We start from the raw sequence: 26,130 nt of genomic DNA on the forward strand, positions 1-26,130 counted from the left end.
GTGTGGAAGAACAAAATAGACCTCACTACGTTTTATTTGGACTGTGTTGTAGCTTCAGTCCAGTTTCCTGAACTGTTCTTTGCTGCCTGAGAATGTGTGAGATGTCCTTGCTGCTTGCCAGCGGGAGTGGCCAGCAGGAACAGCTTTAGCTGTGTAACACTTACAGAGATGGACTGGGTCTCACTTTGCTAACTCCCAACTGACAGAAACAATAACAAAATGCTGAACAGCATTACCAACACAAATATTGTTCTGAGGATAACTTCCAGCTGACAGCTTCAGAACAAGTGAGTTCAAAGGCAGGGTGCCCTCAACCAAAGATGATCCCTATAAGACAACTGTATTTTCAAGTTTTTGTTTCTTTGCTTTGGTGTTCGGGGTTTTGTGTTGTTTTGGTTGGTTGGTTGGGTTTCTTTTGTTTGGTTTTGTTTTCATTTGGTGTTTTTTTTTTTGTGGGGGTGTTTTTTTTAACTGATCCATTAAGACAAACTCCCTCTTGCTGGCACTATTTTTCTCCCTTCTATTTCAGGCAGGACACTCGAAAGATAAAACCATGCTGTGTTTTTATATGACCAAATTAATTCCATTCTTAAGCCTGTCAGAGGCATACTTACAGTGGAGTATCTACACAGAGGTAGAGGTAATCCTCTCTGAGCAGACAAAGAGAACAGTTTTCTGGAACATGCATATTTTTGCTATTGAATGCTCTGCTATAAACTTCTAAACCCAGAACCATTCAATTGAACTTCAAAATGCAAGAGGACTTAGCTGCAGAACTCATTGATGTTAACATGAATTGCAGAGATGGAAAGGATATGTTTCTTCACAAATGTATGTATAGGTGTTCAGTAATTTTTTAATGATTTAGAATTTCTACCTACTGAAGTATTTACACATAAAGTGAAATGCTTTGGAGTTTCTATAACTGAAATGTCACTAACGTTCATATTTCTATAATTAATGTTCCTATAACTTGCAAGAGATTGGATGCTATCATATTATTGATAAAAGCATTATCTCTATAAACCCAGCCTCGTGAGAGCCTAAATCAGTATATAATTGTATTACAGGGTGAAGCACAAATAAAATATAAGGCGAAAATCTCACGAGGTTATTTTGTTTCTGGGGCCCACTGAAGCCCTCAAACAGACTTGGTGGCCCAGTGTACATGGCACAACACAGACCAAGAAGTAGAATGATCTCAGAGACCTCCTACCCACGTGTCAAATAACAGAGAAAGGGAGAAAAATGAAGATGTAAAAGTCAGCAATGGCAAGCATAATCCACTCAGATAACTGTATAAGATGCTTAAAAAAGTAGTTTGGCAGTTGTATCTTATGTTGATGATGAAAGAGGTGTGATGTGTAGGGGGGTGAGCTCAGCTCCAGAAGAGCAGAAAACCAGTATTCATTTAGTTAATACAGAAGATGGGTGGGTAGCTAACATAGTGATGAGTTCCTAACTGTTGTTTACTAAAAGTACACGATAAAGAAAAACTACGCAAACTCTGTTTTAGGTTTGCCTATGTTTCTGATGGCTGTCATCCTAATTCTGACTTCTAGCATGGCTTCCACCAAATTAATTAAGTTCCTCAAGTCAAAAATAAGGAATCGTCAAATTATTCCTCACACATTTAATATAAATGTCCTTGTCAAAAATGTGTGTTTCACATGAGTTACAATCTCGTTGATAAAAGTTCAGGAAACTGCATTATACACAGTGCGGCATGTGCTAAAATCAGTCAAAGAATACTCAAGCCAGACAGGTACCTTCCACAAGGCTTTAATGTTCATTGAAACCGATATTGTTGGAACTGGGAGGGTTTCTGAAGGGTCAGTGGTGATGGTGATGGTGATGCTTAATGGCATCCTATTTCTAGGAAAGTGATCTTGATCTTATAGGTTTTAGCAGGTTGTCAAATTGCATTGCTTTGATTAAACTTTGAGCTGCAAACCAATTGTTCCCATGATAAAAAAATATTCTAGTGGACAAAGTAGCCATGTTTGATTCCTTTGACATCTCTTCCAAAACAACTCCTCCTGTGACTTCAAAAGTCGTCCACCAGCTTCTGCCACCAAGGTCCTTCATGAGCCATTTAAACTCTGACAGCATGGGCTTCCACAAAGAGTTCCCAGCTTCAGTGATGTTTGTGTCCTCACTTTTTCCCATGAACAAGTTGACAATCCATATTCCAAAATAAGCAGTTAATTTCTTCCCGATTTCTAATTCTTACCTGTGTAACCATGGCATGCAGGGGGATGGGCACAGACCCCACAGAGGTAGGTGCCCGTGCACCTTGTCATTGTGCTTCTCCATCCCTTCTTTGTACCACACCTGGCAATAGCAAATAATCCTTCTCCTCTCTAGGTAAAGGAAGACGTGGAGTCAAACCTCCCAGCAATTATTTCTCTCTGTCACCCTGTGCTTCCTCAGGCTCTTCTGTATTTCTCCCTAGGTCTGGAAGCACAACTTACTTACCTGCTTGCAAAGGTAGTGCCATAGCTGCCTGTGGGACAACAACAGTGTAAGAAGGGAATCTCCCATAAGCCAATAAGTCCTGGCAAAAATTAGAGGAGGTGCAGAGTAGCTGCAGTGTGTACTTACCAGCTGTGTGAGACTACCATGGGAATTCTTTTGTCAGTGCCATCATGTGGTTTTGCTGGCTCCATCCCATTCAGGAAAAGTGAAGATATGCCTTAGCCACCTCTCACAGCCCCACTGTGGCCAGTGTTCCTGTCCTCACACTCTACAGACACAGGTACTGTCAATCTTGCCTTCTTCTCTAAATCTTTTAGACGGAGATTGTAGTCCCACTAACAAACCTTACCTGAGTGGATAGTTCACAGTCCTTCTCTTACAATAGCTGCAGGAATCCTGCTGCCTGCAAACCTATACAGTTCAAGCAACATTTCCCCCCTCCTCCTGAAGCTGGGTGCAGCCTTTTGTAACCCCAGCAATCACCAGTCCCTTCCAGGGCTGAGGCTTTACAAAGAGCTCATATGAGCTCTTAAGAAAATTGGCTTAAATTTTTAAAGCTTTCAGTATAATTACATCCAGCAAGCCCAATCCTTTGCACTCATAATCTGCTTTCTCCTAGATGATGATTTTTACATCACTTTTCCCAAAGCTGATCTTGCCCATGCCACAACAGCAAAGACATTGCAAAGCTTCTGAGACAATTTAGGACTCTCAAATAAGCTCTAGTGTAGCTTTAATCATCCACATAATGTCATCCAAATGACATTCATCCTTTATTCCCCTCTCCTGCAGAATTTGGTTTTAATAAAAGAACTCCTCGCAGAAAATCTTTAAAATTCCTCCATTAAAGCCTTCTGTAAAAATGGGCTCCTGTATAAATGGCCCATGAAATAATAGGAATTCCTTCTGTCTTACTCTCAAAGTGAGTGCAGATGAAGAGGCATATGATTCACTCATACAGCTGAATGGCAGTGGTACAGATTTCAAAAATAATTTCTAAAATTTGATTTTTTTGGAATAATTATATCACAAAAATTATGGTTTATGTAGGACATGGACTACTGCAATCTGAACTTTCTGAATCACTTCATTTTGATAGAGACCTCCTTCAATACAGAAGTGACCTTCTGTATCAAAATAAGATAAACATACCTTGCTCTGAAGGACTGATTTTCAGATTTTCAGGAACTGAAGGAAATTTAGAAAAGGCAAGTAGTCCTGCAATTTTATATCTCTTCACAGCCCACCAATCTCATCCATGCAAGGTGTGTGAGAAAGAACAGTAAGTTCTGGTTCACATCAAGTTTTGTTGGAGGACAAGATGGAAAATACTAAATAATTATGAAATAATATTTAAAGTATTATTTAAAAAGAGATTTTGCAAGAATAAGACAGATAGGACACCTAAACATGTTTTGTTGGAGGTGCTACAAGAGTTGCTTCCTAGGTAAAATTTTATTTCCCTAGAAGGTAGATACAGAACCAGATCCTGAGCACCACCCAAATGTGATCTTAGTGCATGGTTGCCTTGACACTGTCTGCAAGTGTGAAGCCACTCCCAACCCATCCATTTCACTTATTTTCTGAGTAAATTCAAGACTACTGTGATGCCACTTGCGCTTTTACGTCAAGTAGCAGAAAATCTTATGCCACACCTTGATGCTGCACATTGGGCAGGAATCATGTTAGATTTATGGTCCTCTTTCAGTCTTCAAATGCTCTTGAAGACCATTTGGAAGTTAGAATGCAGCTTTATGTGATCTGATTCATGTCAAAATTTGGTAAGTGAACTAGACATAAAGATGCTGTGAACAGGTGTAGTGGGTTGAGCCCGGCTGGATTCCAAACACCCACCAAAAGTTGCTCTCTCTCACTCTCCCTCTGCAATTAGAAGAGAGAAAAAAAAAAAAAAACAGCTGAGGAATTCATGAAGAGAGAAAAGAGCTGGGACAAGTCACTTACTGATCATGTGTAAAACAGACTCAGAGTTGGGATAGAGCTTAAATTTATTACTAACAGGGTAAGACTTAAAGAGTGAGAAATAAAATAGTCTTAAAACACCTTCTCCCCCCATCCCTTCTTCCTTCCAAGTTCTCCCTCCTTCCCCTCAGCAGCGCAGGGGGATAGGGAAGGGGGTTTGTAGTCAGTTTTTGTTTCCCATGGGGTTCAGTTGAGTCTCTGCACCCTGAGAGTCCTCCATGGAGGACACATAATCTCTGTTACTGGTATTATTCTGAAATGGCCACAGTAATCTGGAGTGTACAGCTTGCCATTAAAAGATCAATTCCTTTTTAGTCATAGGAAACCTCAGAGAATTTTTATATTGAATTATAACAGATGCTTAGAGGTAATTCTCAATAGCATCAAAAAACTGTCATTTTTTCCTCCTCCCAAATGTCAAATGCCACCAACAAAAGTTTAATTGGTCACTTCCTGCTCTCCAGAGTTTTTAGCTTTATTGATCTGTTTTGACAGTCTTATAATGAGACCAATTTGACATATATTTGTTGCCACTACTATTGATCACCCCATTCAGCCAGTTTAAGTGACCCAGAGTGGACAAAAAAGGAAGATTATATAGAGCAGTAACTGAAGGAGCCATTTGTTCCCTTTCATAGGAGGAAATGTCACAAACTAAAAAATCCTCAAGAATGGACAAAACACAGTTTCTCTTATTTCTATAATCCCAATAGATAGCAATATCTACAGAACATTTCCTACCAGTGTCAGTGACATTCACCTTAGTGCATTTTCTTTTGTAATCCTGATATTATTATTGCTCTTTGGTGCTTTAGACTAGGTTTGCAGGAACCCAAATAAGGTCAAAGTTTTGTCTATAGTTACCTAAAATGATTATAAAAGAACAAGAAATGGGTAAATACTCACCATTTAACAGTAGTTGGATCACAGTCCCAGGTTTTCAAATCCCAAATATGCAATGGCTTAGTTTATCAATCTAAGTATCATAGCACTTAACAGATGTCTCTGGCCATGCTGGTAGTCAAGATGGTCAACTTACTGTCTTAGTTCAGTCCTCAGCAGGTAACTGATTTCTTAACAACAGCAGCACTTCAGTTTATCTTAGAATTACCAATTAAAAAATTCCCTGAGAAGTGCCATATCTTTTCTGCCTGATCATTGCTGGGTCTTTCCCCTGTGATGCATTTGTACCACTGAGTATCCTGCTTACTGCTGCAGGACAAGGCAGACCCCAGGCAGAAGGGTTTTTTTCACTTATGCGTTCACTCCACAGATGTTTTTCAGTGTAGTGGAGTTTTTAGCTGTACAAATTACATCTGAAAACACATCCAGCCTACTAAGTCAGAGAGAAACCAGTGGCTTCTACACAGCTTTTAGCAGGTTTGTGGGAGGTGATGATTCAAGAGAGCCAGCATGGCCTTACTTCCTGCCTCACCAATCCAGTGGCCTTCTATGATGAAGCGACTCCAACAGTGGACAAGGGAAGAGCTATGGATATCATCTATCTGGACTTCTGTAGAGCCTCTGGCATGGTCCCCCCCGACATCCTTTGTTCTAAATTGGAGAGAGATGGATTTGATGGGTGGACTGTTCAGTGCATGAGAAACTGGCTGGATGGTGGCATCCAGAGGATAGTTAGTGGCCAGTGGAAGGAGGCCCACAGAAATGTTCAGAGGGCTGGAACACCCCACCTGTGAAGGCAGTCTGAGAGAGTTGGGGTTAAGACTGGAGGAGAAAGCTGCAGAGAGACCTTATGGCAGCCTTTCAGTACCTGAAGGATGCCTATAAGAAAGACGGGGACAAACTTTTTCGCAGAGTCTGCTGCAATAGGGTGAGAAGAGTAATGGTTTTACACTCTAAGAGAGTTGATTTATATTAGATATAAGGAACAAAGGTTTTTTACAATGAGATTGGTAAATTACTGAAACAGGTTACCCAAGGTGGTGGGAGATGCCCCATCCCTGAACAATCTGATCTAGCTGAACATGTCACTGCTTGTTGCAAGGGCTATTGGACTAGATGACCTTTAGGGGTCTCCTCCAAACTGTTCTATGATTCTATGACCCCCAGAGGTCCTTTTCCATCTCAGTTATTCTATGACTGTGTGTGATTCCATAAAATAGAATGTCTCAGGAGCTAAGCACCCTCTTGCTTTTTCAATATTTTCCCTCTCTAAGACTTTGCTTCCTTGTGTCACTGAGCCCTTTAATGTCTGTTGAATCCGTGAGTGCTGGATGCTTCAGACCTAATTTGGGAGATGCATTTTAAACCTGGAAAGGTTTTGTGTTCCTGTTTCTGGCAATAGACTCAAGATGTCATGAGAAGAAACTCAGGGAAGTGGTAATAAAATTCAGGATAGTCTAAAGAGAAGTGACAGGTAAATGGAAAATGTAAATGCCTTGCAACAGAGCTGGGAACTAATTCAACAAAGTGCTATAGTTCAGCAGTTTTACACATCAGTGATGTCATTACAGTGCCTAACTTCATATTTGTATGAATAAACTATGAAGGTTCTGGAAAATAATTTCATCTGGCATATATAATTTTGGGTTAAATCCATAAGATCACAACAACATTTATGTGCAAAATTAAATTCCTTGCTATGGTGATATTAAAAGGACATAGATTCCCTTAGTTCTCCAAATTTGTCATCAGTACAAGTACAGCAGATGCTAGGAACTGAAGGTGTAAGGGAAAGAGAAGTGGGACAAGACTGCAAAAGTTCCTGCTGAGTGCCAACTTTTTGTAACTGGAGGACATTTTATTCAAAAAAAAAAAAAAGTGTCAAGTCAGATGGGTGCTAGCATTGGTACTGCTATTTCTTTATCACTAAACTTCAACTCTTAGCATTAAAGAGATGTCTCCTGTCTCATTGATTCTGCCCAGAAAAAGAAAATCCCAGCAATACATCCTCTGAATAGATATTTATCACACAGGGTGAAGGCAAAACAACACGAAAACAAATGCAAGTATTTCAGGCTCTGATAAAAAGTACACAGAAGGAGGCATATTTTAATATTAGCTGGGCATTTGCTCCCTCAGCCACACCCAGGTAAAGCAGTGGGGTGCAGTTCTTCCAAAATGTTTCCTGTGTTTTTCGAATGGCACTGCAAAGCATTCTGTACTCAGTGCTTTAATGGTTACATCTGTGCTAGTCCTTCACTTGTTATTTTTTTTATTAAACCTTTTTAACTTCTTTTCTTTCTTCTGTTTCTTTCATTCTGTTTCTTGTGCTATTTTCTCACAAATACTTTAATATCTATTTTAACTAAATTTTGAATTTACACAGGTACTCTTTTTTGTCCACTGTACCTTCTCCTTCCTTGCAAATTTATGTTCTTTTATTACCCACTCTTGCCCTACACATCAAGGCTAGTAAAATTGCTTATGCTCATATAACCTTCTGACTTTACAAGCAACAAAACCAGTCTATTTTCTTGACTCCTTATGTGATTTACCATACACTTTCTTTCCCCTTGCCCACCACTATCTGCTCCTGTCACATACACACCATTTATGCTTCCTTTTTACATTGCTGCTTTAGCCTGGTGCTGAGCTGAATCCAGGTAGATGTGGTAGCTCCCTGATGAGTACAGCACCATGCCAAGCATTAATAAAAAAGAAGAAAGATAATCTTCGGTTTCTTGCATGCTCCCTTCTTTGCCCAGCCCCATGTTTCTTTCAGAGCAGGCTCTTTTCTAAGGGTGTTCCAGGCCAAATCTTGACCTCTCTGGTCTCTTTCACACCACAGAGCAAGATCTATGGATGTGCCCTTGTGTCTGTCCCTTAAACACTTGCTGACTGAGGCAGAACTTATGACTGATATAATTTTCCAAGTAAGACGAATTTTCTGCTACCAGCAGTTCTGGAGTGCAAAACACAGTGTTTCCCATTCAGTTTTACCACAGGCATCTTCCTACAGCTTGTCTGGTTAAAAGCACCTATAGTCTCTGGATATCATCCAGTAGTAGCACATGTTGGAGAAATTGTTCATCACTTGGCCCCAATTAAACAGATTTGCTCCTCTTTCAGTTATTACTCACATTCATTCTGAATTTCCCACCAATTAAAACCTTTGTCCGAATGCAGAAAATAAACAACTGTAGGTGAATGCACTTTATTTCAGCCACATAGGTGTGGTTGCAGAGCTACATCAGCTGTATACTACCGTCCAGAAGCCTTTGCTTAAAGGAACTTCATCATTTAAAGCAGTGATGTGCCCCATAACAGTGCAATTTATGAAGTCACTACAGAAAGACTAAAACATCTCAGGCACAAAACACTGAAGCATCTTTGACGCAAAGCTGTCAAAGATCCCGCTCCCAGTTAAATAACAGTAAAGTGTGTCATGTCTAAAAAGAGAAGAGGAAAAACTAAAATTTGCCAGCTCTGCTACCACTTCACAAAACTTGGTCTTGCTGGTCAGAACAAATCAGGTGTGGAAGATTTACGTTTTCAGAACTGCTCCAGAGAGTCGCAGCATTTGTCTCTGCGCATACAAGTGGAATGCAAAGCAATGGGAAAAGCTTTCAGGAGGAAAGTCAAGGAAAGTTCTACTTTAAAACAAGTTTTATGCTCCAGTCTCTTAGCACAAAAAGAGACACACACCTCCCTGAATTTACATCCTTCCTATCTACGCTGTCACACAAGAAACACTTTTATCGCATTCCTCACTTGACTGAATTCCTCATTTTTATCTTGAAGTGATGATGGTAGCACTTTGTTCAGGCTGCACTGTGCCAGCTCCTGGCAATCACACTCTAAAAGCCTTGAGGTGGGTCCCTCGATGCCACGATGATTTGTACAAACTCAGGCTTCTACTTCTTATTTATGTGTGACTTGTCCTTACATGGGAGCAGATCCTCGCTTTGGTTTCGAGGCTGAACTACACTCAGCAGTTCTCTCTCTGGTTACCCACAGTTCAACCACCATCTTCAAAGCATTTAGTTAGCTTTTGTTTTCTTTAGCCAGCAGTGTATGGACAGATGTGAAGAATTAGCATAGTTTATTGCTCCATATCACCCTAATCAAGAGTGAGAGCAACAAAACTCAGCCTGCGGTATACAGTACATCTTGGGATCTCTGCCTACATGGTTAAGCACTAAGTAAACACTAAATCAAGAAGGACGCTTTTAATAATCTCCACAGTTCATATAAATAGCAAACAACCGTTCAATAATAAGGGCCCTAGAAAAAAGAATGTAAAATTACAGTTTCTAGTATGTAGGCCATCTATCTGCTGTCTTACATCCTAATTACCATTATTTATTTTATTAAAATTATGGAACTGATAAGTATGGTTCTGAAATTCTAGATAAAAGACTTGAAGGGAAAAAAAAAAAAAAGGAGAAGGAGATCAAGCAAATCCCCAGATTTTGTTCTTACAGACTTAAGCATTACAGACTTTTTTTAATTTCCAAAGTTTTTGCATTTTCCTGCTTTGGTGGGATTTCAGGATGAAGGAGACAGAGGAAGAGGTGAAGTAATAATATTCAGAACACTTTTAACTTACAGTGACAGGCGAATGGAAACAATTTGAAGTACCACTGGAAACTCATTCACTAAAATATTCTAGTTCAGCAGTTTTATATGGCAATGACATCATAAAACCATAACAGAAATATCATGCTGGCTCAAAAATTTCAATACTATAGTAATATATACTGCAAATGGAAAGACCTAAGAAAAAGGAAAATAGGAAAGTGAGATTGAGTCATGACAAGTCGTTTCATTAATCAAATGAAATAAATGCTGACAGAAGAAAATGTAAAGAAAATTATTCTAAGACATGAAAGGACTGAAAATGGACAACTTCATATGTTACTTACAGATGTATGACAGACTATAACCTTCAGAAATATTCATTTATTGTAAGTAGTTAGACTTAGTGAAACACCTCACTGTGCTGCAATTAAGCACCATAATTATCACTGCTACAATAACATCATGGCTGATTTTTGTGTGTATCTACTACTGGCATTTTTTGCCTTCTACTCCTTCTACTTCTCATCTGATTCTCTTTTTAAAAACAGACCAGAGACAAAACCCCTTTCTCCAGTCACTGGCCCACCAATTTTTAGTCCCTATGTTTTTCCAAAAATTTTAACAGATTTCAAGTTGCAGGAAAATCAGATATAGCCTGCACATGTGTTTTGTTTGTATCTTAAAGCTGGTATCATTCTTTGGGGCAGTATCTTTGGTGTAGCAAACTACACCTTAAGAAGTTAAAAAACCGAAGTTAAGTTTAAATTGCCTATTTGTGTAAAAGTTTAAAAAAAAGTGTTTGTTAAGTCTCCACAGGCCCTCAGCACGTGCAGCACACTCGTATGAGTCATTTTACCACCATCATAACTTTTTTCAGGAGTCCTGAGGCATTGTTAAGCACACACTAGTGCAAAGGCTCCGAAAGGCACTTTTGTGCACATCCTTCTGGTCTTTGGTGAGTGCAGAACGTGCCTCTCTCTGTATTGCTTTTTGGGAAGGTCATTTGGCACCTTTTCCCCCACACGTCCCATGATACAGTAGGACCCCAAGTGAATGGTCCAGGCCCACTAGCCTCACAAAGTGGAAGGAGTGATGGTTTTGCCCCTTCCTTCACAATGCCCATTCAGAGCAAACAGGTGGGGGACCAGGCTCCCTTCCCCTGTGGGGACAGGGAGAAACATGATGTGCATAAGACAACCTCCCACCTCAACTCAGTGAACCCTCAGGTCAGCACCCTCCTTTCACTCCTCCCAAACGCTGATTAACGAGGCCCTTTTGCTTCTCAAAAGCAGCTGCTGGCAGTAAGCACAGCTCTTGTTCCACAGTGGCTTGCACTGCCTGTTCACTGCTTCAAGAAGAGGCTCCTGCTAGCACAGGAGGCAGCAAGGAGATGACTTGGGCAGGAGGTGCCAGCTCCTGCGGCTGAGCTTCAAACTTCCCCCTGGCCCTCTGCTTTTCCTCAGCGTGAGAACCAGTGCTTTGATGCAGGGTATACTCAGCAAGTCTTAGAAAGCCCAACCTGCTGTTTTCCCTTCATCCAGGAGATGCAAATGCTCCATTAAATCAGTGAGCGGGAAAACACGTCCCAGTGAGGTGGTGTAGGGATTTCCTAGGTTTCTGGGTGTTGAATGCCGAGATTTTTTTCTTTTTTTTTTTTTTTTTTTTTAAGAATGGCAGTGTCTGTAAAGCCAAAGGGCAAGCAGTCCACAACCCACTTCCCAGCAATGAAACCAGGAAACCTATTCCCAGGGTAAGGAGGTTTTGGGGAAAATTGGTCATTACGTTCTATTGTGAATTCACTAGTCACGCATTTACAAATGGACATCATACACACAGAAATTTCACTTTACAATCAAGATTATGATTCAAACTAGACAAAAGCAAACAGTTGATTAGCACAGACATTCCCATCTTAATCTATACATATGTAACATTACACTAACACTTTTGTGCTTTTTTTTTTTTTTAAATTTTAATATGATCTTCTTAGAAGGCATATTATTCCTTAGACAAACTAACACAAGTTCTCAAGTTATCTCAGGATAGTTATTTCAAAAGACAATGCAATATTTCATAATAAACATTTATAATCAGGTTTTTAACAAAGTAATTCATCATATAAACAAATGAATCAGTCAGACACTAAATAAATATTTTTACTGGTAAATACTAGCATTTTGCTTATATCATGTAGGACCTGATCCTGCAAGCCCTCTGTATACATCTTTATCCCCACTGAATGATTGGTTTCATTGCTTGTTCTAATCTACTATTTTACTTTGAGCTGAGCAAACACTTTCTGGCCACTAAATTAAGTAATTGAAATAAGCACTGGAATACATCCCAGTAGGCAATGATTTCCTCAGATATCTTTGCAAATAATTAGTTTTTATCTTGCTCATGAAATCATCACAAACGTTTATCAACAGGCAGTTTTTGATTTTTACAGTGTGAGTTGCATTGGCTGGTTGAGATCGATCAGATAAATCACATATTCCTTGTTCTTGGCTTTCTTATTAAAAAAGTGTAACCTTTGCACTCAAAGAGCAGTTTCCGAGAATTATTCCATAAGGTACTGAATTTCACTTTTGACAAATGTTTGAGCTGACAATACTGGGCAAGGAAGGCAAGAGCTTCAGGAGAACAACAAGCCAGGAGCTCTCCTTGAGCAGGGCAGACAAGCACGAATTACCAACCTCTCCAAGGCAAGGGAATGGCCTTATTTTTAAGAATACAAGAAGTAATAGCCAACCCTTTAATTATGATTTTACCCAATCCTTTTTAGGGTTGCCTTTTTCCTTGCACGATGAATCCAGAACAGAGAACCACAGATAAGAGACCTACACACCCTCCTCATGCCTTAGGAAATTTATCAGGATATCCTGTATAAATAGATGTGTCAGTGAATTCCAATCTCTTAGTTGTTGGGTTTTTTGTTTGTTTGTTTGTTTGTTTGTTTGTTTGTTTGAAAGGAAATGCAGAAGTTAATGGCTACAGCTGAAACAGTTACAACTTTTTCTCACCCCGATTCATTTGAAATGTAGTTCAAAATCAAGGTTACTGAGGCTATTGGATGCACCTACTGCACTGTTTTAAGTTTAGCTGAACTGTGATGGTTTCCTGGATGTCTCTGAGCTCTTACCACAGTATAACATGAAATGTTCCAAGTATGTGGCAAAAATCACAACGATTGTAACAAATCACTGCCTGAACTGAAAAAGGGAACATACTTTGAAATCGCTCTGTCTATATATCTACATAGGGATATACACACACGCACACAAACACTTGCACACATATATATCCCTATATAAACATTTCCCTAAAATTGGAAATTTATTTTATTTCTTCTGTTGGTATCCCTTTAAGTACTTCATGAATCCACAATATGACAACTTCAGGCTGTCGGGAGAGATGTATCTGAACACAGTCTTACAATCTCCACTAATATAAATACATTGGCAAGGAACTTTGACCAGCAATAGTGAATTTTGAAACTTAAATAATTATTCTACAACTATTTTAACAAGAAGTTGCTGCTGAGTACCAATACTCATGGAAAATGTAAAAAATAAAAAAAAAAAAATAGGGCTTTTACTTCTAACACTCTGTAACAAGTGCAGCTTTATGAAAGGAATGTAAAACAAAATTATGTATTAGAGACTCGTTCTAAAAAGAGAAAGAGCAACTTATACTATGTGTTTCAAAATAAGAATACTGTATGCCTGCACTTTATTATAAATGACCATGTTAAGCCATAGTTACTTCTTGCCTGCAAATGAAGGATGTTGGCTCACAAGTCTTTTAAAGTGTATACGAATACTTGATTAAATCCTGTTCGTTGTGAAAACAAAGTTCATTTACACTTTGATTGAACAACGATGAGGAGTTTGTTTTAATAATAAGACTTTTAAGGACCTTGGTAGCCAGTACCAGTTGTATTTGCAAGTAGCTCCTCGGCTTTACTCTCTTTTTAAAAAATAAAGGTACAATTATAGTTATTCATTTACTTTAAAAATTCTAAAGATGAAGAAAAGTAGCATTTATACATATAAGTCCTCATATAAATTATAAAACTCAAGTTTATCTTATAGAGTTCCATCCCCAGAAGAAGCATAAAGCACTTTTGTGGTACCTTCACTGGTAAATATTTTTATCACATCAAATCTGAGAAATGCAACAAAGATGATACTGCCTCTGAAAGCTAAAAGAGAACATTCTTCTGATACAGTCTCTTGTGATGGATATGCTCCATGGTATTATACGATTTCCATGACTTGACGGAATTTCAAATAAAGGAAAAATGAAGGAGTTCACCTCACCAGTTCAGTAGGTATGAGAAACAACAGTGAACAGCAGAGTCATCCCGTTTGAGGTCAACAGTCTTTGGAAGACAATGAGGAGGGAGTTTAAAACTACAACAGCAAAATCAAATAAGACAATAATGAGGTAAACTCCCCTTAAAAGGCCAAATAGGCTGAGATGTCAGGACAGAGTCCAGTTGTACCTGACACCCAAATGTTTCTGTAGCCAGAGTCCAGCAAGCTGCATGGTAGAGGCAAATGTACTTGCTTTGGACCCTAAGCACATTTTATATTGTTTTGGATCTAAATTGGGGTCACACTGAACTGGATGGAAAATATGGACAACTCCTACTTCCTGACTTCTGAAAGCCTTCAAGCCAGACGTTATCACTTTAGTAAAGAGGTCTACATCCTCAAGTCCCCAGCCTTGAATAGAGGTATCGAATCCACCAGCAGTAAGCAGATCACTTTTGTAAATACAGGTAATTCCAAATCCATACTCCCTCCAAAATCCAGTTCTTTTTGTGAAAACAAAACTACTGTCAGCTGGAGGGTTGTCTCCATATATTACTTTTGGATCGTATTGGCTAAAGATGATAGGATAGTAAACCTGTTCTCCCTGAATAGTGTTATCTCTGCATCGCTGGAGGAAGTCTGGTGTGAATATCAGATCAACATCACAGAATAGCAGCAAAGTGCCATTGTCAAATTGAGACGAGGCCATCTCAAGACCTAAACCTCTAGAAAACTTTCCTGCCATTGGAATCAGGGTCATATCTGCCTTAGGATACTTAATGCTGTACTCTTTCATTAGTTCTATGTGTTTGCTAGAGTCTTGGCCCGGCTCGGAACTGAAGAGAATTATTGCCAACTTTACATTCTCCCTGGGAATCAGACAAGTCTTCTCAAAGTTATCCATAAATCTCGAGAAAATATCAAATCTTCCTGTGATAGGGACAAGGATATGTATTTTCTTGTTACTGTGTCCCCCAATGTCTTTGGTACCTTGGAACGATGAGGAAAAAATCTTTAAAGAATTTGAAAGGAAAGAGAAAGACTGAGTGTCAGTGTTGGTATCCTCCAGCAAGCTTCTTACATCCAGCTCTTCTGCTTCTTTGAAGAAAGGTTTGCTAAATAATTGCTGAAGGTAAGCATGGCGTCTCACTGGAACAGTAACCTTCCTTCCTTTGTGCCTTTTGTACAAAAGCAGTAAATCCAGGATGTACTCCACTCCATGCAGAGGGTCCACCCTGCGGTAGCCATACTGTATTTCCTTGAAATCAATGAGCCTTCCCCTAGACCTAGAATTCTCGTTGATCATTTCCATTACCTGCATCACAGTGTCATCCAGCGCAGCCCGCAGGACGCTGCTCAGGCTCTGCCGAGGTGGCTGGTTCTCCACCATCGAATACAGAAACTTTCCTGTCAGGAACTCCCACTCGATGACTTCACCCCTTTCACGTGGCTGGAAATGGTTGAAGGACGGCATCCCCCCCAGCTGCTGATCTTCCTTATTTACCTCAGTGTTGCTGAGCTTGCTCATCAGGGCGCTTTCCCGATGGAGCTGGATGGTCCGATAGCGCAGGTCGGAAATCTTGCGGCTCAGGATGTAGTTGTGCAGCCTGTACTGGTAGGCCGGCCTTTTGTTTGGGTGGAGCGTTATGGCTGTGTGAATCTTGCTGTTGTGAAGATCTTGAATGTAACCCTTGCGGTTGTGTTCGTAGTTTTCGTGGAACAATTGCTGCATCTAGAAACAGAGAGAGAGAGAGAGGGGTGTAGGGGGAAAAGAGACATTAAGTGGAAGTGCTTTTACTCACAGAAGGATTCACACTGGCATCATGCTGATCATTACCAATTTTTATATAGATTAGGGTTATTTTAAGGCATAGAACTTCAAAGCATTCAGCAGGAAATATTTTACATTGTTTTGGTGCCTGCTCTAGTAGTACCCACAGTAAGCAAATACCATCCTCTGCCTAAGTGAAAGGGTGAGTATCTCGGGTTTATCTGTGCTTCATCTAACTGCAGAGCTAAACTAACACCTAATAATTCCAGAGAAATAGAATTATTTCCCATGAGTGGCAGATAAAGAAAAAAAGGCTGTTTTTTTTTTTTTTTTTTTTTAAATCTGCAAACAGACTGGTCTGTAATTAATACATAACGAAAATGTGCTAATTAAATTGAAAATGTTATTCAATGAGGTGTTGTACGCTTGAGCTACAATTGGATTTTGAGATGGATATTGAAGTTTGTCTTTCATACACTGAAGAAATCATGAGAGATAAGTTCTGATTGCATAAATGTCTCACACTCAAAACATTCATCTTCAATTCTGTCAAGCACAGAAGTTTTGCTATTGGAAGTAATACTAAGCATAGGGCAATAAATGCAAAATAACTCCTAACAAAACTGAGAACCATGAAAGTTATTTAAAACCATTAGCATGGATGAGAAATAAACACTGTCACACTTAATAACCAGAACTTTAATACAAAACTTCAAGATTGCCTCTCCCATCCCATTCAAATGGCCTCAAATGGCTCTGCTTGAGCAAACATGACTATTAGTCAGATTAAAATTTTTGAGGCTACAGTCATATAACATGTAGAAAAGCAACAGTCTAATTCTGAAAAATACCTTAAGCTACCTTAAATTTGCCTCTAAAAAACCAGATATCTCTGTTACATTAAAGCAATAAGAAATATGAAAAAACATACAAAATTGCAACATGACTCAAATACTCTTTATTCACAAAAGCTCCTGCCTAAAGCTATCAGAGAACATTTGCTCTGTGTTGGAAGGTGAGTATTTTGCATGTTACATGAGATGAGATGGGATGAGATGGACCAGGGAGTGGAGGGTTTGGGCAAATGCTGTCATAGGGAACAGGAACCAACACCATAAGTCCTGCTAGTGTTGAAACCAGCAGTGCAGCAAAAATTGAAATATGGCTTCCTTGAGGACAAGAGATGGACACTGGCAGGACAGGCAGATTAGAGATTAAATAGGAGAAGAGTGTCTAGGAAAGGGCTTGTTGATGATATTTGCTCTTTGGAAAAAAAAAAAAAACAAAACACCAAAACCAAAACCAAGCAATTTTCTCCCTCTACAATTTGTATTTTGAATTATGACAAAAGAACAGCTGATCTGGTTAGCTTTCAATCTCTCCAGTTATAAGGCAGACTTCCTTCCTGGCCTTTTATACTTTCAAACTGCCTGCGGTGAGCTCTGCAAGGTGACTGTGCTTTTGCATTCTTCACTTTTTCTGGAAAAAGTTGAAGCCATGGTTTTCACATCTAGGATTTTATGGTAAAGTCCCCTTATAAGAAAATACAGAAAATGCACAATGTTAAAAGTAAAAGAAAGTAGGGGAGGTTGTTTTGTTGCTGAATGGTATAAGCATCCTTTCTCACAAAGCCTGACACTCCTCTCTTTCCTAAATCCTCTAATGAAGAATTTTATTTGAAATAACCATTAACTACCTTTACACATTTATCTTATGGGACAAGATATTTCACAGTAAGTTTTTTTGAAAGTAGTATACTGTATTGTATCCAAAAGATTCATAACAGACAACAAGCTATTTCTGTAAAGCTAAATGCTGTCCTCCAATTGTGCAAATTCTTCTGCAACCCTCGACTTACTACAAAACCAGATTCACAGCAGACTTATTAGCAGCCTAATGGAAATGTTCTATTAACATAATACTGCATTTTTCATGCATTCCAATTTCAGATGCCTTGTTTTATTTGATGTGCTCCACTGAAACCACAGAGAGAGGATGTAGTACATTATACTAATGATTTTGCTTTTGCCAATCAACAACAAATTAACGGCAGCAATGAAAAAAAATTGAATCAACTTGGCACTATAGTATTTTCACACATACAAAAACCTGTACTAATCCATTTTCAATTATGTTACCGAAAACTTTTAACAGAGATCAATTTGGAGAAAGCAGTTCAGAACAAATGCGACACTGAAATGGTAAACTCTTCCTGAGGAGAGCATGTTTTAATCTTGGTGCAATACAGAAATTTGTTTTCAATATTGCAGTAAGAAAATGTCTTTTTACAACTCAAATTATTAACATTTAGTTGAAAGCAATTCAATTTGATCCTAACTTTGCTGTGAAATTTCTAAGCAAGGTGCTCAAGCCCCAGGGGCAAAGGGAAGAATGATTAAATTTCCTGGAAAATGGATCTGTGTGAGAGCCTGAATTGGTAAATGCAGTCCAAAGTGATCTGAAAAAGGAGGTGGTTTGGGAAGTGGCAAGATTTATTGAATATAAATTAGAAATTACTTAGCATGCTGAAAGTAAACCTTCCTATACAAATTTTCATGGTTTTGAATGGCAAAGTAAAATATTAGATTAAATTCTGTGTAGATAAATGCAAAGTGTATGTGAAGAACACAGTTTTAACTATACCTGAAGAATGTCAGACTGAGTGCAAGCTGTTAGGACTCTGGCAAGAGAACCTAGTTACACAGTATTCAATTTGGTGCAGATGCCACATTGGGGTTCAGTAGTGATTAAAACAAGTAGCTTGAGGACAGGACTAGAGTGAATCAGAAATATCATTACATATTGTGGCCGTAGTGCACCTGAATCTTGAAGGCTGTGGCCAGGTCAATATCGCGATGTCCCATCTGAAATCAACCACACAGAATCACAGAATATTAAGGGTTGGAGGGCACCTTGGAGAACATCTAGTCCCAAGCCTCCCCTGCCATGGGCAGGGACAACTCCCACTAGACCAGGTTGCTCAAAGCATTGTCCAACCTGGCCTTGAACACTGACAGGACTGGGGCATCCAAAGCCTCCTCAGGCAGCCTTGTTCTAGTGTTTCTCCACTTTCAGTAAACAATTTCTTCCTAATATATAGCCCAAATTCCCCCTCTTTCACTTTGCACCCATTACTCCTTGTCCTATCACTACAGTTCCTGATGTAGAGTCCCTCTCTGGCTTCCCTGAATGCCCCCTTCACACGCTGGAATGTTGCCATGAGGTCTCCACACAACCTTCTGTTCTCCAGCCTTAACAGCCCCAACTTTTTCAGCCTCTCTTCGTACCTCTTACCAACTTCATGGCCCTCCTCTGGACCTGCTCCAACAGTTTCATGTCCTTCTTATGCTGGGGACACCAGGACTGATGCAGTCCAGGTGGATCTCACAAGAGCAGAGTTGGGGGGGGGCAGGGAATTACCCCCCTCAACCTGCAGGCCACGCTCCTTTTTGACGCAGCCCAGGATCCCACCGGCTTTCTGGGCTGTAAGTGCACATCGCTGGCTCATGTTGAGTTTTTCCATCAGTGTGAATACCAAGGTACTAACAAGCCACCACGTGATCACATTTATGTGATGAATGAACAGATGACTTGGGCAAAATGGAGGAATCCAAAAGCGGCCAAGCCCAGGATCAATGAAGTCGGCGTAACTGAGCACCATAAGGAAAATGGCTAGGAACGGTCACCATCTCTTCTTACGCAAAGAACTATGACCGCCTACTAGAATGCACTCAAGACTCAGAAACAGGAAAGGAAATACACAGCTCAAGCTCAGATCTTACTGGGACAGCAAGATGTTGATGGTAAAATTTTGGATGTCTTTAAAGAGCAAGCTAACAGCTTGTTGGGAGACTTCAACCATTGCTATGAACTCCTGGAGCTCCAGCTGAGGATGTGTCACAACATCTCCTTATTGCCCTGCACCCTTTCTTCAGCTACTGGTTACTGCAGAAAGAGACTACTTCGCCAAATGAACATTTAGTTTTACCAGATACAACCACTTCACGTTCACTGAAAGCAGGGAATGGGAGAATTAAATTCAATATAATACATGGAGGCACAACAGGTTTGTTTTTTTTTTTTTGTATTGCAAGACTTTGGGACTGCCCTGAATAGTTTGCTGTCTTCTGAATGATTCTTACATCACAACTAATGCAAGAGTTGGCAAGGACTTCTGCTTACCTCTTTTCATCCCAGCTGAAACTACAAATTGGCAAGAAATGCTAATAATCTAAACACGCTCTGAGGAACTTTGAACTGCAAGCAGGAATTAAAAAAAAAAGTGAGAAAGAAATCACAACAAGGACAATGCTTTATTTTCATGGCAGAGAAATACAATAGCTAATACGTAAGCACGATGTAATTTGCATTGCAAGCTCTGAAACCATTGTAGTTGTTGTGATTTACTGATGTAATAAAAAAGGAAAGTTCTTATTACATATACACAAAACCCAAAACCAACCTACTTTATTATTGCAGACTATCACGTATTGAAAGAATGAAGGCAAATGGTGCTTTTCTAATTAACACAATTTTTCTTTGAGCATTAAGAACAGTTCCTCCAATTTAACAGAGAAGACATAAAATTTAATCCATCCACCCTAGCTCTTCTTAAATCCACAGTAGTACTAAACTGTCGACCATTTTATCTAAACTGGACTTCTAATAAATGTAGAAATAAGATGAACAGGAACTATTCCTGGTCTTTCTTTCCCCTGTTCTCTAGAGTTTAGCTCCACTAAAGATGAAGGTTTTTTCACTATTTGCAGTGAGTTTGAGGGTCGTTTCATCCATATGAAGTACACATGTAAATCTACTGTGTTAGAGATGATATTGTTTTGCTGAACAGCAGCAAGCTGTGTGCTTTAAGAAACTCCTGAAATTCAGATGACTGCAGGCTCATTAGGATGTTCTCCATAATGTGTAACTATAATAAAGTGCAACACTAAGCTACAGGTGATCATAAGTTTCTGGGCAAGGAAACAGATTTGAGCAAGTAATTTTTGGTCCTATGAGAAATATTGTCTGCCTCGAGAAGATAAGGATTAAGAATGGAATTATGAAATGCGTATGAACTCAGTAACAGGGAAGCAACAACAAGCTGTGTTTAAATGAGGAATTGTCAGTTTGGAGGGGAGTTATTTTGGAGGGAAGCTTCTGGGGAACGGTATCATACCTAGTGATACTGGCACAAAGTGTTGGACACTGCTCATGACACAAAGTCAAGGGCATCACGAATAGCTGAGAGAAGACATCCCACAATAAGAGCAAGAGAACTTGGAAGATGAAACACTGCAGAAACAAAGTCATTACAATAATACAGCACATATAATCCTACATCATGGTTGTAAGAGGTAGGTGACTAAGTATCTTAAGAGAGTTAACTTTTTAAATTGGAAATAACTGACATGTAAGAACATGAGAATATTAGCAGGCAGGAGGATGACATGAAGAGATTGTGAAGTTTCAGTGTGAATCCTCTGTAGAAAAGGGAAACAAAATTATGTGTTGCATCAGTCAGAATATTTCTGAAAGACACAGCACACAATTTCACACCATTCTGGACCTGCACCTTTATCAATGTATGGGACCATATCAATACAAAAGAAACTTGTTGGAACCAGAAACTATCCTATGAGAAAGGTTTAATGTAATTTGGCTTGTTTAACCTTGCAAAATGAAGGACAAGAATCACTTTCTCTAAACACATGATGTAAATAAGAAAAGGAAAATGAAAGCAAAACAGCCTCAGGTTTACCTGAGTGGGAAATTAAAATAAAATTTATAGCTGTCAGAAGTGTTTAGATCAGATTTTCAATTCAATCAGGTCATAAAGCACTAGATTGCTTGTGAGTAGGGGAATCAATGACTTGAGATATCCATTAATTTTTTCCTGATAATACAGTGCTTCTTTTTAGTAAGAATTAATTACATATTATTAATTCCTACAAACAAACATTACACTGAAAATACCTAACATCCTCTTTCTATTCACAGTCCTCAGCCATAGCATTTCCTTATGTTTCCACTTAGTGTAATGCCTAACAAACTAGCTTTACGTCTGTAAAAACAACTGGTAATCTAATAACACAACCCTTTGTTTTTAGTTTATAATGCATCTGAGTAATAATGCTGAGGAGCACTGTGGTAGGAAAACAGAACAAGAATTCGGGTTTCACTATTCAAATTCTTTTAAGGGATTAAAACCTACTGCTGTCTTTAGCATCACTTTGGCACATAATGCCTGCAGAAACAACAGGGAAAACTGGAGTGTAATTATAACCTGTGAATGATAGTAAAATGCCTTGTGTGTAGAAGTTATATCTTGCTGCATATTGAAAGGTGTATTTGCTAGCTTTCCCTAGAGAAGGAAGTTTGAGCCAACACAGCCAGAGAAGAAAGTGATGAATGTTATTCCGTTTCATACACACCATTAAAAGACGCATGAAACAACTTAAGCACCAGAATCAAGTCTTGTTGCTGACTCTGTCTCCAGGATGAACAAAGCCTGATGTATTGATTCCAGCTCTGACATATAAGGGGTTAGTAACGGGAAGAATTACAGGTGCACACCACAAATTCAATTAATACTTACTTCAGCATTATGACTGTTCTCTCAGTAGAAGAGGATCTAACTTCTTATTCACACATTAGCTACGTATGATATGTAGCTATCAAAATAAAAACTAAAAAAAAAAGGAGTTATTTTTTAGACTATTTAGAAGTAGAACAGCACTTAATTATCTATAACTCTTCTGCTGGCCCTCACCTTGATAAATAAAGGCTAATAACAGACCCTTTTGGACCATTTTCCCCACACCTCCTTTCCCACATCAGCCAAGTCACTGGACTGAAATCTGCTCAGCACATTCTAAGCCAAGTGATATCAAGAAAAGCTAAAATAATGCACTCATGAAACAGTGCTGCTCTGCTAATGTGAGAAGCCTTTGTTGACACATCGTAACTGCAAACCAAAAAACACTGCTCCAAATCCCAAAGTTTTCCTGAAATGCAATATCGACAGTACAAGAAGGCTCTGTAAAGCCATGATATTTTGTGTATGATTCCAGTTACCCTCCTGCTACAGAGACACTTAACCAAGCACACAGTGTAATAAAATCTAACAAATCTGTACAGGCAAAAGCAGCAGATGTTAAAAGGAAAAAAAAAAAAAAAGTTAAATACTTGAACTTACAACAAGAGCCTTGGGAGCTGAACATGCCCTCCCTTGGCATTAAATGAATATATTTGCAGTCCAGCAGGTAGGGGCCATCTGCAGTTTTGCCCCCTCGTTTGCCTCATCACAGAAGGTGCATTTATCACAACATCACTGCCTATTATTTCATTCAGGCCGCAACCCTCAGCGTGCATGTACTCTGTGTCCTTTTGAAGATCTTGGCGGGACATGTGCATTTCCCTAGGCAACAGGTCTATGTCTAAACCTTTTCCAAATGCCAAATTGTTCTCGAGCTCTTGCCTGCCTGATTATTTCTACAGATATTTTCTCCTCAGTTTAGGCACATCTGCAAGGAAGTCTTTTCATGTCTGATATATTTGTAACTCGTAATTGTAAATCAGATTGCTAATCAAAATACACCTCGAGCACTGAAACGAGAAAAACTGTTTAAAAAGTAACTGAGCCAAGAAGTCAAGAAAAAAATGAAATTGGCTGGGAAAAAAAAAATCCCATAACTCTATCTATTTCAACACAATCCATAATTATGCATCTAAAATTTTATTCCTCTTGAGGCACAGGCATGCAGCTTGTTTTCTTCTCTACTGCTCACCAACTAAAGTTTTCTTTTTTCTTCTAATCTAAAGAAGCTCTCATCCCATGGCAAATACACTTCAGAAAACTGCTGGTTTTACCCTTTAAAGAAGTTTTTGAATCCTTTAATTATTCAAAGAAAATTCGATAAATGCTTGCATAGTCAATTAAGCACAGATTTATATTCCGGCACTATCAGATAATGTTGAAATGATGTATGAAGAACAGCATCCATAACTTCCATTAAGCAATACCATGAATTCTGTGTTTAAACACTTCGTCAATCAAACAAATTAAGTATCTGAAATTATTACACATTTGTTTACATTAATGCCTAAACACCTACAACAAAAACAGGGGGATGTAAGTGTAGGAAAACATCTGGCCTTGAATGTCTTTGTTGTTTCATAATTAGCAACATTTCACTATTACTTTAAGTATTTTAATTCCCCAGTCCATTGGCCTTATTTGGATAGATTTTTCCACACAAAATAAAGAAAGGACAAGCATTATAAAGAAACATAAGAGATACAGGATGATGGAAACTGGAAGACTGAAAGAAGAAAGAGATCAGGGCTAGTGTGTATCAGGCCTAAGTCTTACAAGGAAGAATGATATTAAGATTAAAAACAGGCAATCTCATAGAAGACAGCATTTGTAGCAGAGCACCAACTTTCTGTTTAAAACTCTGGGGGCCTTAATGTTATTTGATTTGCTTTGTAGTCTGCATATTTATGCAAACTGTCATCAAAATCTGGTTTCTTGCAAAAGCTCTTGGGTGGATGAGGTGCTCAGATATGGGCATGCTAGAGCACAGGACTCCCAAAAGGCAGCATCCGAGGGGGGAAAAGTGTGATTTCATATTATCTATGATTAACAGACAAATGACAGATGACACAAACATTGAAATGTATTTAAACACTCAGCCATGACTTAATTTATTCATATATATTTACATGGAAGTGGTCTCGGACATTTAGAGCCATGACAAAGTGTTGCCTAGAGCAGGAAATGCTGCTCACTGGTAATCTTGGATCATTAAAGCAATCCACTGAGCAGTGTCCCCCTCTGGGTGGCATTTCTTTTTATCTGCATGAGGTAAGAGGGAGTTACAGAATCACGGAATTATAGAACAATTTGAGTTGGAAGGGAGATTTACTGGTCATCTAGTCCAACCCCCTTGCAATAAGCAGGGACATCTTTAACTAGAACAGGTTGCTCAGAGCCCCATCCAAACTGACCTTGAATATTCATGGGGATGGGGCATCTTCCACCCCCCTGGGCAGTGTTACCTCATCCTCTTTGTAAAAAATTTCTTTCTGGTATCTAATCTAAATTGATCCTCCTTCAGTTTTAAAGCCATTCCCTCTTCTCCTAACACTCCATGCCTCTTGTAAAAACTCAGTCAGGTGAACTGAGTTGGGTATGGGGAGCAAAGCCCAAAGATAACTTGAACTAACACTTTTCTCTGGTGAGATTTTTCTGATGCTATGAATATTAGCCTTATGGAGGAAACATACAGTCATGCAGTAACAATAACATAGGAATAATTTACAGACAATAATTAATGAAAACCAGGCAACAATAAAGGACAAAGGAATAGAAAGTCAGCAAATGTAAAGTGAGGAAATGGGAAGAGCCTGTGTGTAATAAAGTACCTAAGAGAGACAAGGCTTTTAATATTATTGAAGCTCAGAACTCAGCATGAAGCTAAAAGCATTAAACATACAGATAATAAGAACATCCAAGATGACACTATAATGGACAAGAGCAATGAGAACCCTTGCTGATCCACGGCTAAAGCAATTTGGTAGCTCAGTAACAGGCCATAGGATGATGTCAGCATGATCTCACCACAAAGATCAAGCCTACAGAATGCAATAACATCTCCCAGGGAAGTGTATTTAGTAAAAAATATATCACATAGCATTAAAATATTCGAAACAGGACTTTCAGCACCTTTGGGCAACAAAACAATAATGAACTGGTGAAAAAAGAACTACTCTCTTTTTTTCAATTGGTAAGTGCATCTTGGGAACATTTACATATATTGCCAAGTCACATTTTAGACTCCCATATTAAGTAAGAAAGCAGTGCCAGCAGACCTACCTAGTATAGACCAAGGCTGTCTATTCTATCTATCTCCACTAATTAAATACTCCATTTGTATAATAAAGTATACATAAAATTTTTAACAACTCCTTCTAAATTTGAGAATGATTGAAACCTGGTTCTGGTGGCTGGTAGACTTGAAAGTAGTATCCCTAAAGTTATCACTGGAAAACTAATGACTGAAGTAGAGCACCCAAAAAGTATTCTTCTCTCAAAAA

At 39.0% G+C, this 26,130-nt stretch overlaps 1 protein-coding gene across 1 annotated transcript in view; it reads right to left on the bottom strand.

The window, feature by feature from the left end:
- Positions 1 to 12,908: 12,908 nt before the first annotated feature.
- The window catches only part of CHSY3 (chondroitin sulfate synthase 3), a 134,407-nt gene continuing 121,185 nt past the window's right edge, over positions 12,909 to 26,130 (bottom strand). The window contains exon 3 of the mRNA XM_027894413.1: positions 12,909 to 15,993. Within this exon, the coding sequence (XP_027750214.1) occupies positions 14,428 to 15,993 (1,566 nt within the window). The 3' untranslated portion in view covers positions 12,909 to 14,427. The remainder of the gene's footprint in view (positions 15,994 to 26,130) is intronic.

This window comes from Empidonax traillii, unplaced genomic scaffold (assembly GCF_003031625.1).
Source record: "Empidonax traillii isolate 1590-97213 ecotype Southwest subspecies unplaced genomic scaffold, ASM303162v1 scaffold2:size4533513, whole genome shotgun sequence".
NCBI lineage: Eukaryota > Metazoa > Chordata > Aves > Passeriformes > Tyrannidae > Empidonax > Empidonax traillii.